The 19156-nt window shown below is 43.0% G+C and overlaps 1 protein-coding gene across 4 annotated transcripts in view; it reads right to left on the bottom strand.

Annotated features, from left to right (window-relative positions):
• Positions 1 to 19156, bottom strand: part of ppp2r3a (protein phosphatase 2, regulatory subunit B'', alpha) — a 60117-nt gene that overhangs the window by 3093 nt on the left and 37868 nt on the right. For 3 of the 4 annotated variants that reach the window (XM_083924692.1, XM_083924690.1, XM_083924691.1), the window contains exons 3-12: positions 5381 to 5671; positions 4528 to 4631; positions 4337 to 4439; positions 4135 to 4209; positions 2096 to 2339; positions 1394 to 1442; positions 1207 to 1296; positions 854 to 1029; positions 572 to 690; positions 24 to 130 (exon numbers count right to left, since the gene is read on the bottom strand). In XM_083924692.1, the coding sequence (XP_083780818.1) occupies positions 24 to 130; positions 572 to 690; positions 854 to 1029; positions 1207 to 1296; positions 1394 to 1442; positions 2096 to 2339; positions 4135 to 4209; positions 4337 to 4439; positions 4528 to 4631; positions 5381 to 5671 (1358 nt within the window). Of the gene's footprint in view, positions 1 to 23; positions 131 to 571; positions 691 to 853; positions 1030 to 1206; positions 1297 to 1393; positions 1443 to 2095; positions 2340 to 4134; positions 4210 to 4336; positions 4440 to 4527; positions 4632 to 5380; positions 5672 to 7242; positions 7835 to 19156 lie in introns of those variants that run through there. The other variant, XM_083924693.1, reaches the window with a different exon arrangement.

The following is a 19156-nucleotide window of genomic DNA, read 5'->3' as shown; positions in this document are numbered from 1 at the left end:
GAAAGTGTGCATGTGTGTTGTACCCCTCATGTAGCTGTTCATTTGCAGTCTCCTCCGCCACCAGTATCTCATACTCCTCTGAGGCATATTTATCCCAATCAGACGGCTCTGGACCTTCACTATCAATGTCCTGGAAAACACATGCACGACAAATATCAGTATTTTAACGGAAAGAGAGAGAGATTTATTTTTTTTACAAAATACAATAAGACTCAAATAGTTTTAAAACGATACAAATACATTTGGAAAGTATGGAAGGATGCATCAAAACCCAGAAGCCCATTTATCTAAGTAGTAGTAGGAAACTATCTGGTGGCTGCAGGATTGTCATAAACCAACCCCGCCCCCTCAATGATAGCAGTACACGTCAATTTTTCTTTCTTTTTTTTAACACTGAATTATGTTCAAGCTTTTTTTCCAAGTGGGTTTGGTTTTAATTAGTTATTTGATGCTATGAAAACGGGATGAAGTGCCATGATTGACAGGTGTGGATAAACCTCCTTATTCCCCTTCAAAGTGACAGCTCCTGTGAAAAAGCTGAATATTATGTATAAGACATGAAAATTCACACCTTTTGCACAGCAAATGGGTCTCTCTGTTCGTGGTCCAGGTATTTCTCCAGGTTGAAGAAAGTGTCAAAGAATATGTGGGCCATCCGGCAGCGCTTCAAATCACTAAGGGTTATCTTACCTGGAGAAAAAACATATACACACACACAAGCGCGCACGTGTAAAGTTCAGACAGCAAGGTAAAAAGGACAATAGTGGGGCGTGAATAACCATTAAAGAGAAATAAAAGATAACATGATTATAAAATGTGAGAAAAACACCAAGCGTGAGCTGTTGGCACTAACCTGAACTCTCAGGTTTGACCAGGTCGAGCATCTGGCACAGCAAATCCTGGAAGGGCAGAGGTTCGATGCCCATCCTTTCCATCCTCTCACACTGCTCCTCATAGAAATACTCCAACTCGAACATGGACAGGACGCCATCTCCATCCACGTCCATGCAGCGAAACCAGTATTCTATACTGTAGAGAGAAACGGGAAAATGCATACAGAGTTACCACTTACACACCCATAAAAGGTGGAAGAATTGATGCAAATAAAGTGGCATTTGGCTGGGATGTAACATATACAGATGCATGAGAAACAAATACGTAAACAGCTGCTCCAATCATGCAGAACCAAGCGATTTTATATGTCACCTGGTGGGATTTTTCTTGTCTTCTTCAGACATGAGGAACCAGACGAACTCAGCGTAGCTCATCCTTCCTTCCCTCTGCACAGCGTTACCCCTGGAAACGAGAGACAGAGCCATCACAGTCAATACTGCCTTCATGCTGAAGTAGTCAGCTCCTCTGTGCTTTTTTATGCGTGTGTGTTTCCACTTACCTAGTCACGGCACCTGAAAACAATCTCTCAATGATTCTGCTTGAGGATGCTGTCAAAGGAGAGAATGAGAAAAAAATAAGCCAATGTGGATCGTGTTTAAAGACACAGAAACAAACAGATACTGTTGCAAACCATTGCACGTACAGTGCAGTCACTTGCGTACGTACCGCTAAGTAAGTGAATTAAAACATGGTCAAAAGTGGTCATGGAGTTAACGGTGTGATGCATTTCATATCAGACAGCATGAAAAGTGTTGAACCTGGGACAAACAGCTGTTTGCGTTTGTTTTCTGCGTAAGCCAGAGAGGGCCCAAGAAATGGAGAGGACAGTCTGTTTCTGATACAATTAATCCCTACTGAAAACAATGAGACCAAAAGTTGTTTTTTTAAATATATAGCACCCACAAATTACTCTCAAGGTGCTTTATAATCTGTACAGCGTGCATTTCTAAGGATAGAGGTCGATGTCTTGATTTTGACGTAAACTTTGTTTTGCCTTCTTTATTCATATACTCAGGGATTAAAGCAAGAAACCATTTGTAAGCCTTAAAAGTTGTCCAAAAGAAAACGTATGCAATGTAATAAATATTATGTAATTAAATATTACATAAATTGAAAACTGCTCTATGTCTGAATTTAGGCATGGTGCCTTCAAACTTTAAGCCCTGTATATTAAACCCTCTGCTCTTTGAGTTATTCTTACCATGGTCATTATATCTCGCCAGGTCTTTGGGGTCAATGTAGAGGTCATGGTCAGTGTCAAGCTCCCAGAACTTGCAGTAGATGACGTAGAAGTGTTCGTAGGAGAAGTAGTCAGTGATCTGGTTGATGTCGTCCTCCTCCTCCAGCAAGGCCAAGGTCTGAAGGAAGTTGCTCCTGCGTAGCTCCATCATGGTCATTCGACCCGTCCATGAACGGTTCACCACGTAGAATATCCGTTGGATCACCTGGGATAAATAAGAGATTGAGTCATTACAGAACTGCATGAAAGAGTTACATAATAATGCAGTAGAGGACTTTGTTGGTCCTGACACAAGTTGACAAAACACAAGAAAAAAGCACATTACCACATCATATAAATATAACACTGAAAAAAGTACACAAGTCAAAATTATTGTTTTTATGTCTGTTAGTTTTGGCTAATGGGTGTCCAAAAAAAGATCCAGAAGGAAAGCTCTGGGGCTCTGAGGCTCTGACAGGAGCTGTCAGGCTGGCTGGACTCTGCTTTCAGTCTATGAAAATAGCATGAAACTCACATGTGATCTGTCCAAGTCCTGTCATCCAGACTTGTTAAACATACTCCTCATCTTTCCATGAGGGAAATTTCCCACCAGCGGATAACTTTATTTTTGGCAGATTTTCAAGCCTTTATTATATAGGACAGACAGGAAATGGGTGAGAGATAGAGGGGGAGACATGCAGCAAAGGGCCGCTGCTTCGAGGACCTTCAGCCTCTTTCCATGGGGCGACTGCTCTGACCACTCAGCCACTGGCTGCCCTGCACAGTAGATATTTTTGTCCTCATTCATAACATTAATAAGACATGTCTTTAGCATACAATGGAAACCAGGTGGTCCTGTCCCTGAAACACAACACTTAGGCTTAGTAAAGACCGGATTAGCACCCATTTCCCAGTACATGGACCTCTCGGGGTTACTGATGTCTCTTACAGTACCCGGTCAGCTGGCCTAAACTAAAGGAAGTGTCTTAATATGGGCACATGGAGGGTCAGGGTCTCTGCTGCAGTAGGCTGTGTGCTTGTGTGTGTGTGTGTGTGTGTGTGGGGGGGGGGGGGGGGGGGCGGGCGCGTCCCCTGACACAGAGTACAGACTTCTCTGCATCTCTGCACACAGCAAAGCCACAGCTTCTTAAGAAAGTGTTGCAGCTGTCCTGATACACACACACACAGACACACACACACAGACACACAGACAGACACACACACACACACACACACACACACACACACACACACACACACACACACACACACACACACACACACACACACACACACACACACACACACACACACACACACACACACACACACACACACACACACACTATCTGCTGCTACAGTTGCTAGATGTGCACAGAAGCAGTTTTGCTGTCAATGTGGGGAAAGTAAATACTGAGAAGTCACTGAAATTTAACCCCGATGGTTTTGCGTTGCACAGTGCAGTGATGGGAAAAGTATTCAGATCTTTTAAAAACACACCTTTACAAGGAAATGTCTGAGTATACTTGAGTGAATGTATTTGGTTACTTTCCACCACTGCCACCGACATTCTATCATTCATGGTTTGAATCATAACTCCCATTTATTTTTGTAATGAAATCAGTAATATTTATACATGTTTTGTACTTTTACCAATTCAATGTTTAATCATTTTGTTCTAAAATAAGGTGTAAATGTGACCGTCAATTCATCAAGTGACTACTAGGACAACGTTAATATTGTGTAACACTGTCTGATGTTTAGCCCAAGTTGTTGGTGTCCTCTTTCTCGTATTTATATCATGGTCTATTAGTTGCTGATAATGGACTCCTTGCAGGCATCATCTCGTACATAATGCTGTACATTGTATATCCACACCGATAAGAAGTTGTGCTCCATTATAGCCAGCTCAGCGGACTAATAAAAGCTTCAGAGCAAATGGTATTAGTCCTATCATTACACTAAAATACACATAATAAAACATGAAGAGGACAGCTGATATTATCTTTCATGCCATTTACCGTTGTTATATAGCGGGAATGGAATTCAGGTGCATCCTTCAGAAATGTGAGCCCAGGATGTGTATCCACTATGTCCTAATCAGACGAACACAAACAGGAAGAGACAGAATAAAATCTTAACTTAGACAAGTTTGTGGTAACTACAGAGGAGAGCACAGAGACTGTTGCTTGTCTGATTGATCAATATGGATAAGACTTGTACCTGTAGTAGAGGGATGAAGTCCTCCTGCTCCAGGTAGTTACAGCTGGGTTTGGCTAGCAGGGAGATAAACCTTGAAGCATCATCATGGCAACTGTGCAACAGCCTGCAGGACAGAGGACGAGTTTAATATAACCTTAGAGAGTTATGATATCACATTTCTAGGACCTAGATGAACACAAGGTCTTTCTTACTTCCTCCAGGTCGCAACGAAGGAGTGAACAGAGACAAAGCCCGTCCTCTCACCGCCTGCTGAGTAGAACATGGGGGCTTTCCAGTAAAGTGGACACCCGCATGCCTGAAAAGAAAAGACAAGTAACGTTTACTGTTATCTTCAGCTGAAAAACAATTATGTACTGTACTCTTCACCACAGTGTTGCTTCCATTGTTGATCACACTGCTTAGATAGGAGCAGCAGCATAAAAAACAGCACTGTGTGGTATCTTCAAGATGAAACATTAAAACATTGATGTAAATCTCACATATTATTGCCAAAAAATGTTAAATATTTAATGCTTTATTATACTTGAAAGCAGGTTCATTAAGATTATAACATTAAAAACAGAAGTGAAGGCTGTTTCTAGAATTATGAACGGTTTATTAACGGTTTAATTATGTCGGTAGCACTTTCTGTTAGGACCACAACTATAGCGCATAGAGTGCACTCATAGAGAATCGCAGTGCATTAACAATGACTGCATTCATAAACGCACATAATGATCTCTGATGCACCATATCAATAGCCATAAAATATTATAGATGTGACTTGTAATTAAATATTCACAGTATGCTGTTACGCTGCATTTTAAATGCATGGAAATGCATTACACTTTACTTTCCAACAATGAAACAGAAAGCATATATTATTATAAATGCATCAATATGTAACCAGACAAGAGCATCCATAACACACTTGAACTTAGAAGTTACATCTAGAATGTTTTATGACTTTTGATATAATGCATCAGAAAGCACCACGTGTGCTGGATTATTATAATACACTCTTCATCAAAAGCATTTCCTAATGTCTGTTGTTAAACTGCTGACCTTTGCTATCTTGCCCATTTCATATATGTCCGCCTTCTCTTCCTCAAACTCAGTGAAGGCCGTCTCGATGGCTGCAATGGCTGCATCGTGGTTGGTGGCCGGGCCCATGGCAGGGAGCCCACGGGGGTAGTAGAACCTGGGAATGTTGATGGCAGGGGGAGGAGGGGCGACTATCACTGGAGCCGGTGGAGGGCTGGGTGGGCGCGGTGTGGGGGTGGGGGTGGGCGGTGATGTGGCCAGGGCAGGGGCTGGTGGAGGTGTCCCTGGCTTCTTCTCCGGTTTGGACTGGACCTGAAAAGAGAGATGGGATATCATGTGTGGGAATGGACAAGCAGGATTGAGGGCGATAACCTGCTGCGGTAACTTTGCACCACATATTTGCAATCATTTGAATACAAAAACATTGTTAATTTTGTGTTGTTTTTTTCATATGGTTTGTGAACCAAATCTTAAAACATATAACTGATGCAACATATAATGCTCATGCTTGAAACACCAGTTTAAGCACGCTCAATGTGGCTTATTGTCCCAAATCAGAGCATTTTAAATATCAACTGACAGCACTCTTCCAGCCATATCGCTAAATGATTTTGACCTGATCCAAATGCATTAACTACCTCTTTTTCCTAAATCCCTATTCCTCTTTATGGGAAGTGATTTTTCCAAAACTGAAGACGAGACACAACATCACTTTACGAGGATAAAGATGTGATGGAATCTCCCAGTGAGTCATAAAAATATGTACAAACAACAATAACATGTTTTATAGTCAGCACGTGAGACTGCTTTAAATGGTTGGCAAGAAAAGCTGCACAAGACGGTGCATTAAAGACTATATTGGGCTTAACTAAATGTATCCTAATCTCTGGAACCCTCACAACAACTAATAAGGCAAAAATAAACAAGGCAAGAGTTCTGCTGTATTTATAATGGCTTAATCAAAACCCTTTCCGCTTTAAGATTCTGGATTTTGGACAAGACTTTGAATAACAAAAAGGGCAGTATGTAGTAATGCTTGCGAAATAGTGAAAATAGTATAATTTGCGTTAGATTGTGAAGAACTGGTTGAAATTGAATTCCTCCAAAATATCAAATGGCAAGCAGGAAAACAGACAAGGGAACATGCTTCTGTGAGTTCTCTATCTCCATCTCTAATTGACACCAACACAAAACTCACTTCATGTCACAAAGACACACAAATGCACCCGTACATAGTGTACCGTGCTCAGGAGGAGCTCTGAACACAATCGGTTTATTACCAACATACTCCATTGTCTAATTCACACAAAAACTATGCACACTGCTATCAATGACAAGGCGAGATGTCTGATACAAGACACATTTGTTGCCTTGTTCAAGGGCGAAGATGTGAAAGGTTACGGATGACACAAAGTGAGATGGAAAGCCCTGAAATCCTGAGGTGAATTAACACCGCTTGAATCGAAACTACTCGGCCAGTTCGAGCTGCCTGGTGTGTTTGATGTGTGTCTTCTCGAGGGCCCCCATACTGTGTGTACTGAGCAGGACAGCTGTAGCGGTCCTCCCCCTCCCACTCTCCTTCACAAAGTTCATTCTATCACTCTATTCCTGCACCTCCTGCCCTATTAATACCCTTTTGGTATCTGCCTCAGAATAGTCATCCCTAGCATGTGTGAGAGCAACAAAATGAATCTACTGTATGTGTGTGTGTATAATATACGACCATGTGTGTGTAAAAGAGAGAAAACAAAGAAAGAAAAGGACAAAAATGTCCAGATCATTATGATTTGAATAAGTTTCTTATGTGTGTCTAACGTCTCTGGGTTTCTCGTGAGTTTGGGCAAACTTGCACCCCGTCCATCCTGCTTTTTGCACCGACTGACCTGTTGCTGCTGAAAGGACTTGAGTCTCTTCTTGAAGCGTGAGGGGAGGACAAAGTCACACCCCCTGGCCAGAAAGGCCAGCTCCCCCCTCAGGTCAGGGTCCCGGCGTAACGACGTCTCCTTGATCATCATGGTGGGGGACGAGACACGGAACCCCCCACCAGACACGGCCACCGGTGCGGCTACCGACACGGCGACTACAAACGGACCAGCTTGCCTGGCGACTAAACAACTGCTGAGAGGAAATCTAGTGGACTGTTGTAAAGAGGTCCCCTTAACACCTCAGGAAAGCCTTTGATTAATCACTCACTAAATTTCTCTCCTCCAGGCTCCACACACATGTACACACTCCCAAAGCTGCGTCCTGTAAAGCAATAATCCAGAAGTGTATCCGTGCAAAGCGATGTTCCTTAAGACTCCTGTGCTACTGTGCAGGCCGAGGGGCAGAACCATGGTACTGAGCTGTTCTTTGACAAATCGCAGCCCCAAACTTTTTGCTTCTCTCTGGGGTAGAAAACCTCTGATGTCCCCCTGTCAGGTCTGGATGTATGTATTCGGTGTAGTCTCACTGGTGCCTGCCGCTCCAAGCTGGGCTCTGACAAACTGCACTGAGAAACATGAGCCATGCCGGGGTCTGGCAACACACACACACACACACACACACACACACACACATACAGCACACCGGCTGTCCTGAGCATTGGGGTGGGGAGGGGGTCCAACCATGTTGCATATCTGTGTGTAGTGTTTTGCATGATCTGAGCCCTCCTCAGTCCCTGCCTTTGACTAAAGTTAGTCAGTGGGAAGTTACAACTCAAAGTGAGTCTGATTCAAATCATTTTACTGCAGACAGGAAGCTTAGTTCAGTGCTTCGGCGTGAGTGGGTAAGCCAAAATATTTTCATAGAGGTTATTTAGGATGGAGTGATGAATCAGCGGACAAAGCACCTGTCGCTACATCTGCTGACATATAGTAATTCGGCTGGACTAGGTGGACACTTAAAGTGGCATTCCCGCTTAGTAGAGCATTAATCATAAATATACATGCATTTTTAAAATACTCAATTAAGCTATTAGTCTATTAATGCCCATCATAACCTTCCAGGTGATGTCTTTAAATTGCTTGTTTTGTCCAAAATAGGTGCAAAATCAAACTTTGATTTGGATTTTACTTGAATTCATTGAATTGTCTGTCATTTGACTAATCATTAATTAAATAACCATTTTTGCTCTTGATTGACACCTGCCAAAAGACTCTAAAGTGAAATAGTGGGAATTAGGTTTCATTACTGACACTTCTGATAAATAAAAATGTAGTTGTGGTCAAGTTCTTGTACATAAAGTAAGCCTTTGGTACACCCTTGGGGAATTATCATATATGGTAATGAATAATGATATAATAGTTTAAAATAATTTGGTGTTTAAATTGCCAATACAACAACAAATACAGTGCAAATACAACACCCTCCATCTGCCAGGAAGTGCAGAGTCGGCCATTTCTCCCAGCCATGCCAGATCTGAGCCAAGCAACAATCTGGAGACAGTGCAAGAGAGGATTCCTCAGGATAGAGAAAAAGCTGTTCAGCTCAAATCCCTCCAAGAGAAAGACACTATAGCAAATGTCGGCCACACACTGGTGTCACTTTGTTGTAAAAAGTGGTGGGGACACGCTGTTTTGTCTCCCCATAACATTGTTGAAACAGTCATCCAATATTTTAAATCCATAATTCTGGTTCTTCCAAAGTAGCATGAGCTTCTATCCTTCATTTTTTTCTTCAGCATCTTTAGCTAACTTATGTCTCTTCTGTCCTTCTGTTACACTGCCGTTATGCAATTCCCACGGTCATGTGACCGTGGGAACGAAAGTAACGCGACTCACATCACCTCTCATCACCTCTCATCAATAAATTGTCAACTGTCATCATTGTCACATGGTATTTTTCAGAACATTTTAAACAACTTATACGCAGAAAAAGTGGTGGGGACAAAAATAGGGCTTTTTAAAAAGTTGTATAGACATGTCCCCAGCGTCCCCAGCGTAAGACGTATGACGCCTATGCTGCCACATAACTATATCTGTCTATATGTCTATATCAATGCTTGCCGCTGGCTGTCAAAGAAAAGGACAGCATTCATTTCTCTGGCGCAGTAAACACAGATTTGCACCATGGTTATGTTTCAGAGCAGCACGGATGGAGAGTCAAGTGCCCTCTAGTGCATTACTGGGCCCCATACATGATTATAGTAACTTGTGAAGCAGGGAGATATATTTAAGTAGAAATACCTGTATATCACTGCTGTTAGATGAAAACTAGGGAAACATATTTGCACACTTTCTGTAACACATGAAGAGGACTGAAAAATTACAGAAAAACTAAAATTAGGAGTTTTTCCTCGACAGCAACAGATTTTGACTTTCATGCTGGTCCAGTGTGTGTTTTTCTACACCCTAATTACGTTCTTGTTATCTGTAATTACGTTTACACTCCTTCTACCGTATAGTGTTTCATCCACTGTTCTAGCTGACCTTGTGACCCATGTTTACCAGCCGTGTGTGATCATGGCAAAATGTGGTCATGGAGACAACTACTGCAGCAGGCAATGCTAGACATGTAGAATGTGTGTATGACTGACTTTCCAGAAAAGTAAGTGAGTCACCTTGGGTTTTTTAGGCTAACTCCTCTCAGCTCCCTGAACGCCCTACTGAATTCTCTGGAACAACTGGACTCTATTAGAGCCAAGGTCACATACAGATCCCACACACTCACACTGACACACATTGTCTTACTCCTGGCCAATTCTCACCTCCGTGCTGCAGAAAGAAACATTATACAATCACTATCTCGTGTCTATCAACAAATGAGTGCGATCTGAGGAGTGCCATCTCACTAGCCTTGCGTGTCATGTTAAACCCCTCACCCCTCCCTTTTTTTTTTATCTCTTTCCCTTGAACGTAAGTTCCCACCGCTTCCTCTGCATCGGCCCATCAACTGTAGCGATGCACTGGTGATATCATAAATCTCTGTATAAAGAGATATGTGTGTGCATGAAAGTGTGTGTGTGTGTGTGTGTGTGTGTGTGTGTGTGTGTGTGTGTGTGTGTGTGTGTGTGTGTGTGTGTGTGTGTGTGCGTGTGTGCGTGTGCATGTGTGTAAAGGGAGCCAGAACAGATGCCATTGGGCAGCTGTGTGCTCTTTTCCTCTCTGACTGACAGTCGGTGAAACACTACCTCTCAAAAAATGTCTGCGCTTGGTCCTAAAGCCAGAATGAATCCTGAGTGTTAAACTTCACTACATCTTTTAAAACGATCTGTCACTGAAGCTGGCACAACAGCGATTACAATAAAAAGTGTGGGTGTGGGTTAGATACCGTTAGTGACTAGCTGGTGAACATAACAAAGCATTTGGCAGCTAAAGAGCCACAGATTTCCAGAGGGACCAAAACAAAGCTAAAAGGATAGTGAACATTGGACTAAGCTTCAGCGGGTGGGCCAGAAACACAACTCCAAATGAATGCTACTGTTGCTCTGTGTCTGCTGGATGTGTGCATGTGTTACGTTTGCCGTATCAACTTTAATCCGTCATAATATGTCATTGTTGGTTCACAGTTTACTCTCTAAGTGTAACAATATTATTACAGTTTTAATGGAAATTTAGGGTTAAAATCACTGAAACAACAGGGCACATTATATTACTTTTTGCCCCTATTCCTGTTCAGACGTATTAAGCATGAAGGTAAAGGCCATCATCCGACTCAACAGGTCTTTTCAGTAGAAACTGACCAATTTATCGGACAATATTGGCCTATCACAGACATATCGGTTTATATTGGCATCAGCATATGTTGACCGATATGAAACGTTTTTTATCCATTCTTATTTAGGGTTCATTTCTAGAATTTATTTGTTTAAAAAGAGCCCCTTAGCTTAATGTTATCGGTGCAAAACAGTGTAAAACCCATATAGAAAGGGGTTATTTTCATTCCAGCTAAAAAAAAACTTATCTTTTTATCTTTCCCCCTCTAAAATTGATATCAGTCTCAAAAATCATCGCGCCAGGCTCTACTTTTAATACACGGACCGAAGCGAAATAAGAACTAAATCGAAATGACTATTGTCTGATACGGATTTATACTGAAATCACATGTGATTCAATGGATGACGCATGGATGCTTTTTGATGCCTTTATACTTATCTTTTAATTAACAAGTCAAGCAACATATAAAATCCTAGAAATACATTTATTATTTTGGCAGAGAGGGTGAGAGGAGAGGGAAGGAGAGGGAAGAGAGAGATGGAAGTTAAAGGGGGTGGGAGGGTAGGCACTGAGCAACAGGTGTATGTGAGTGTGGGTTGACTGCACTTGCCTCCACCCACCACTCAGACCTAATCCAACCCCACTGCTACAGGAACAGGTGAGTCAGCAGTCTTCACGGCATTGATCAAATGCGTGCATAATGGGAAGAGCGGAGGGACCGAAGCGGGGGGGATCAGTTGTCCAACAACAACAACTGTCGCCTTTGTCCCACTGGACGTGCACACAAGCCCTCTTAAAGGGTTTAATTAACACACAAGCATTCATACATGTGTCAAATTTGCCAGGCATATCATCTGTGTGTGTGTGTGTGTGTGTGTGTGGGGGGGGGGGTGAGTGAGTGTGTGTGGGTGAGTGAGTGTGAGTGGGTGTGCGTGAGTGTGCGCATATGCCTTAATGGATTCAGTGAGCAGGAACCTCTTCTTCCATCTTTCAGAGAAGTTGAATAGTGTGAACATAACAACTTCCTAAACACAAACACACACACACCTGCTCGCTGAAATTGGCTGTCTGCTGTGCGTAAAATTATCTTTGTAAATATAGCCACCGATTTCATGTTTATTTCTGCTTCAGGCACCGGGCAGATTTCACACACATATTGGATGCACACATGACACACACAAACACACACACACACACACACACAAACACACACAGGTGCATGAAAACGAATCTGAGATTTTGCTGATAACTTAGTAGTTATCAGGCATTTAGTTGGACTGCCCAATCACATTAAGATTACAAACTTTCTACAAAAAAATTATTATATATACTTAAATTTGTAATGAAAATGCCTTAAAAACCTGCTCTGTGCTAAATGCTTCAATTAATTCAAAAATGTGTTTAAATATGTAGGTTTATAAAAACTTTAATGGGAAGTTTGCTGTAATCAGTACTGCATTGGCAAGCCTAATAGTTTCATGTTATGTTGTTTTAAATACTTGCAGTGAAGCCGACTGCCCACTAGGACAAATAAAGTTTGATATCATTGAAATAGTCAAACTCCCCCTCCCCATCCCTGTGATTATACACACACTCACTTTAGACCAGGCCTGCCAAATGCCATCTCCATGGCGATAACCCCTTCCCTGGATTGAGTGGCGGGTAGAATGCTCCCAGGGTTACCGTGCCAACAGTAGGAAACACAGTTCACATCCCAGCTCTATTCTTTATCGGCAGTCTCACTTCCTCTCAAGAAGGACGCACACGCGCACACGCACACGCACACACATACACATACACGCACACACGCACACACGCACACACACACACACACACACACACACACACACACACACACACACACACACACACACACACACACACACACACACACACACACACACACAAAGTTGCCTTGGGAACCCCCTCTCTAAACTGCAGGGAGTGGGAGAGGGTGCTGCCTCTGTGATAGATGAAGTGAAACAGTGCTTGTCATGGTCTACCTCCCATCTGAATCAGAGGAGGACAACAAAGCTGGGCGATAAATTGTCCTAGAAATTATTGCAAGAAGCGATAATATTGCTGTTTTGAGACCATTTTCAATTGATATACTGATAATGGCATAATAGTTCAAGTACGCCCTTTCAAAGATCAAAAAACATTTATTTCTAAAGAATATATAACACTAGAACTCCAAAATATCCAAAATAAATAAACAAAACAACCAAAAACAATGGATAAAATGGACTCTCACATTTAACACGTTTAGTTGTTACTGTTTTAAAACAAATACGACACACCGACTCGCTCAGGTGGAGTGGTTCACCGTGGTCATTTGGTTTGAACCCGTAGTGCTCCCACACGTGTGGTGCTGTGGTGTTCGGCTTTGAAACCAATTCCAACTTTGTTTTTATACCTCCAAATCTCAACTTGCGCGCTCTCTAACTTGCCCCTTAACAGGGCTCTCATGCTGCACACAGAGTGAAAACTCTTGTCATCCAGTCCCTTCTAGAGAGACACAAGGAAAACGGAAAAATGGAAATTATTGTGGCTGGCAAAGTTATTGAGCTCATTAAATCACGTGGTTAATTGATTTATTGCTTATTGCAACAGGCCTAGTGTGAGTGTCCTCTAGTCAAAATGTCTGGGGCTCAAGTACCAACAGCCAATTTTTACCATTCAAAATTCTAAAAACACCATAATATATCTGGTGATATTCTTATTTTACAGCACATAACATAAACATGATGGCTGAGTCTGAAATTGCGACTATGCACTACATACTCAATATGTGTATTATCGTACTTTTGTGTGAATAAACAAAAAAATGTTGGATGCACTGAGCTGTAATTACCACGTCACTCCCTGAGAGCTTCCTTGCTGGTGTTAGATGCTTAAATCACTGGACAAGGTAAGGAACTAGTCCAACAGTCCCAGGTGCAGAAATGTTAATTAAAGCATTACTGGCGTTACAGAGCCGCCTCATTTACGGTCTGTCTGTTATGAACATAGTTCCTACCACATTGCATTGTGGTATATTTATGCAGGCATAGTGCTTCGTGTTTGCATACTGTTATATTTCATTGTATGCATTTCACATGCTATTGGCTAAAGTTTCAGACATACAAAAAAGAAAATCTCTTTTTTTTTTGCTGTGTATTGCTTTGCAGTGTCTTTATGCATATTCACAGTCAACATACACACTAAAACTGATGCATGACGACCTGATAGCAATGTCGGCCTGCCAGGCTCTACCCCATATGCATTCTCCAAGTGTGTAATTTGGAATAGCAGCATCTCATACAGTTTAAAAAATGAAACTGAACCTTTAAGCCAAATACAGCTGCCTCAATAATAACCAGAGGAAATGCTTCCTGCTATGAGAAGATTCATTGAAATGTGAACTTCACTGCCCATTTCTGAGAGGGTTGCCCAGCTACATCACCAGAACAACTCTCAGCGAATCATCTCTCTCTGCGGGAACAGCAGCCTGTCAACAAGTAATCTTTCATAACAACAAACTCCGAGCCTTCGTTGGCCAACTTGGCTTTTCATATTTATATCAGGGCAGGTTTTGCATTACCTTCCCATGGCTGTCTTAAGATTTGGAGTAAGTGAGCTAATCCTACATCAGCAGTGCCCCGAGCTGCAGTGACAGAGCTGTCACTAGCGTGCACTAAGAGACTTGACATAGCCAATGTTCAGATCAAATCAGCTCCTGTTTCTTCTCTTTTGCAGATAGAAGAGTAAAGATAGACAAGAATGTTATGGAGAGGAAATGTGCATTAGGGGCGACCGGTGGCTGAGTGGTTAGAACAGTCGCTCCACATAAAGAGGCTGAAGGTCCTTGAAGCAGCGGCCACGGGTTCGACTCCGATCTGAGGCCCTTTGCTGCATGTATCCCCCTCTATCACCCCATTTCCTGTCTGTCCTATGTCATAAAAATTTGGAAAACTGCCAAAAAAATAATCTTGAAGAATGTGCATAACAAGAAACGTAAGAATGCACACTAGTGAAGAATGCTCAAAAGTATGTTGCACAAGCAATGATCCTACCCCAACATACATCCACCTTAACATCCCTTTGCCATGCACCTTGAGCAATATTTTCCCACTACATAATTCAAGCATACAACATAGGACAACAGCCTCTGAAAACACCTCTCTTTGACCCAGAATAGAGAACAGAGAATCTTTCAGCACCCTTTCCTTCCCACAGTCACTTCATCACAATGTCACAATCAGTCATGGCAACTGTTTCGACACAGGACCGTTAAATGCATTAAAAGCAGCTTAAGAAATGGAAGAACATTCTTGGGAAATTTAACAGATTGTGATTTCAAACCTGACACACTAGTGTTAGTTCACAGATCATCCTGTAGATGGAGCTAGAGTTCCTCTTAATATAAAAAACACAGAAGTGGAGGTTGGCCTGCAAGCCCACACAGTACCCCATGATACAGTAAGGGCTGAGAGTCGCTAGAGGGTAGCAGCTCTCTGCTTGTTACCATGTCTAACGTGTGCAACACTCAAGCCTCACAGGTGAGCCTGGATGTGACAGAAGATGCTGGTTTCTGCTGCCTCTGATCCTCTCGGCTTCAGCTCCCTCATCTCATCTCATTCAAGGCAAAAATCCCTGGCTGACAGTGAGAGGTTTTACGTGATGTTGAACCATATGCTTATAAATCATCAAAGTGGGAACCACAGCTTTAAATAAAATTATCATGCAAACAAAAACAGAAGTAAAAAAAATGTGCAGATTTGTCATTAGTGACACATCACAACATGTTAAATAACTTGTTATATACCATTTTCTGCATTAATATTTACAGACACAGGCAAACTTAATCGTGACGCACTTGTCTGGACCAACTGGTGAGAGTATTTTAGCAGTGAGGCAGCCCCAGCCCTGTTTGGGTGGAGCTGGGTGAAAAGTGAGTTCAAAGAGAGAGGTTAAACAGGGAGACTGTAGGGAGATATGGGGGGGGGGGGGGGGGGGGGGGGGTTGTCCTAATGTTCTGGAACATTGGCAAACTATTTCGCATGGAAACAAACACACACACACACACACACAAGCCAACACTAAGACAGACACACACACAGCCAGCCACACCCACATCAACACCGTCAGTATTCTGAAATAACCCTAAAACACATCCAGTCTTAATTTGATCTCCTCTGGTGCCATGATTCTGTGGGGGAGCCCCCCCCACCCCCCACACACACAGCCAATCTGAACGCACATCTGATATTCTGGGGTAGGGGAGTCCCATTAACTACCTACTGCTGATAAACATGTTTTGCTGGTTTCCACAGTGACACAGAGGGAGGCCCGAAGACTTACGCAGCAATACCTCCCACTGAGCTAAAAACTTTTCAGATGAAAAAGTGACTTGCTTAAAAAAAAGAAGTCAGGCTTGCATAGGTGTGTGTGTGTGTGTGTGTGTGTGTGTGTGTGTGTGTGTGTGTGTGTGTGTGTGTGTGCATAAAAGCATCTGTGAAAGTGTACACACTCCAAAAGCAGTTGGATGCTATCCCAGGCTGCAATGGGAGTGGTGAATTATGATGTCACTTGCTTAAATTAAAAGTGCTTTGTATGAGTGTATGTATGTGTGTGTGCGTGTGTGTGTGTGTGTGTGTGTGTGTGTGTGTGTGTGTGTGTGTGTGTGTGTGTGTGTGTGTGTGTGTGTGTGCGTGTGTGTGTGTGTGTGTGTGTGTATCAAGGGGCTGGGTCTTGAAAATGCCATTGTCCAGGCTAACCTTGGATGGTATGAACTGTATTGGAAAAGTCCTCGCTCACATAGCAACACAGGCCCCTTTCTGGGAGTGCATTGTGTGTGTGTGTGTTTGTGTGTGTGTGTGTGTGTGTGTGTGTGTGTGTGTGTGTGTGTGTGTGTGTGTGTGTGTGTGCGTGTGTGTGCGTGTGCGTAAATGAATGTATTCATCTGTGTGTTTGTGCACCTAGGTTGGAACAGGCGTCTTTCCCCGCTTGGCGGAGGTTCCCACTGTGACCTTATTTCCTGTGGAAGCAGCCGAGGAATGATGTCATCCTCCGCTGACCCAAAGTCAACAACTGTACACTAGCCCCCCTGCTAACTCCATCCCCCTCCCCCAGCACCAGGAGTCTCTTTCTCATCTCCTTTCTTCGTCTACGCCTGTTCCTCTTCTCTAACTCCCTACGAATTCCTCTGTTCTCTAACTCAACATCTCTGCCTCCTGCTGTCTCACACAGACAGCCATTCATTCAGCTTTCCTCTCAGTCTTTTATTTCCTTTGAATCTCCACACTTTTCTTTATCGCTCCTTCTATGCCAAAAAAGTAGCAGATTTCTATCTAAAAGGTCAACAGTTCCTGTCCTCAGCTGACTAAAATATATGGGCAGGAAAAGTCAGAAAGGGGAACACTCATCCTTCCCTCATGAACTGAAATATTCAGAGTTTCCCTTGAGTGGCATTTATCTCCTGAACACTTTAATGAACACTGTGACTCATGGAAGAGGACTGTCTTTTATATTTGACCTTGTTCCTGGGTTGGTTGACAATTTTTGTTCTAGTTTTGAGAATTTGTGTAGTTACACATGCAAGTTTGATGGGGCTCAACAGGACTAGGGAAAAGTAACTTTGTGTTGCAATGTTACTAGGGGAAATACTTGTTTTTGCTTAGTTTTTGACAAAAAAAAATCAATTTAGTCATACAGTGTGTTGTCGCATTGCAGCTACAAGATAAAAAACAACTACACTGAAAGGCAGTTTCAATTTGGCAATGGACATCTTAACAGTTGTGTCCCAGAAAATCTTTTGAGCAGAAGGCGTGAGGTTAAGTTTTACCACTTTCTCATTAACTTCCTGCAGGGGAACTCTCCAGCGCACTCTGACTTGAGCTGCAACTGACCAGCACTATTCTAGCCTACAAACACGTCCACAGCAGTTGGCACAAACGTTCAAATCAGCAGCGGGTTAATTAAGCCGTCAGGATGGCAGCTCTGGATACAGCCAGGAGTGTATGTGTGTCTGTAAATCATGTCACCATTGGCTGTACTGGAACAACCCCACTGAAACAAAAAACATACAGGTCAGATTTAGGTGCAGGGAAATGTGATCTCAAATATCTCTTCTTATATTTTATATAGGGGAAGCGAAAGAAAGACCAACTGCCCTGGAAGGTCACTGACCTAAAGTACCAAAAGCAGTTTTTGTCGACTCTACTCTCAGCATCAGTGCTGCCACGCCGCCCCGCTCTGATTTTGACTGTTGTGGCCTTGCCTCTGATTTATATCAGCTGGCTTCCCTGTCTCCATGGAGATTAATGGGTCTGCTCTGACAGGTGCAGAAAGCCCTGTATTAGTCTGTCAGCAGCAGAATCAACAATAAACACATGTGCACACACACAAACACACAGATGAGGATGCTACCGCCTGAGGCTAGTGTCATCCCAGAGGGCTTAGCAGAGCTTCCCATCAAAGCCATGGCAATGCCAAGGGAAACACAGCTACAAATCTCCAAGGTGGAGTGTCTAAGTAGTTGTGTATGAGAGTGCAAAGGCATTTTCTCACTAGTGTGTGAGGGTGCTTGGCTTGTTTATAGTTTGATTGGCAGTTTAATGTGCAACTGAGGCAGGAGGCGGGGTTGGCGCTGAGGAAAATTAGCATAATTCCCAGAGTGCCAGAGGTGGTATTAGGTGTCAGAGAGCTATTCCCAAACTCAGCTGTGACCCACAGTAGCACTGGGTCAACTTACCCTCCGGCCAACAAACACACACACACACACACACACACGCTTGGTCAAGCACACATTAATTCAAATGGGAATCACATAAATACACCTGTATACATATACATATGCATGAACACATGTGTAAATGCACACACATGAACAACTGGACGCGCGCACACGCACACACACTCGCACACACACACACACACACACACACACACACACACACACACACACACACACACATTAAGCAGGTCCATTTACACTGTGGCGACAGTAAGTCTGTTAGCAGGATGCCATAGTACAGAGGGGTAGACAGATTTAGGCCTCCCTCACACCTAGCTCTGCCAGTGGTGGAGGGGGTTGGGGGGTAACGATACCGTTAACACTCAGTGTGCCAAGAGTTGCCCCCAACCCCCCCACCGTAACCCACCTTGACCAGCCCCCCCG

This window comes from Echiichthys vipera, assembly GCF_963691815.1.
Source record: "Echiichthys vipera genome assembly, chromosome: 12".
Lineage (NCBI taxonomy): Eukaryota > Metazoa > Chordata > Actinopteri > Perciformes > Trachinidae > Echiichthys > Echiichthys vipera.
Note: the sequence above shows the minus strand (reverse complement) of the source record. Positions and strands in the feature narration are given on the sequence as shown.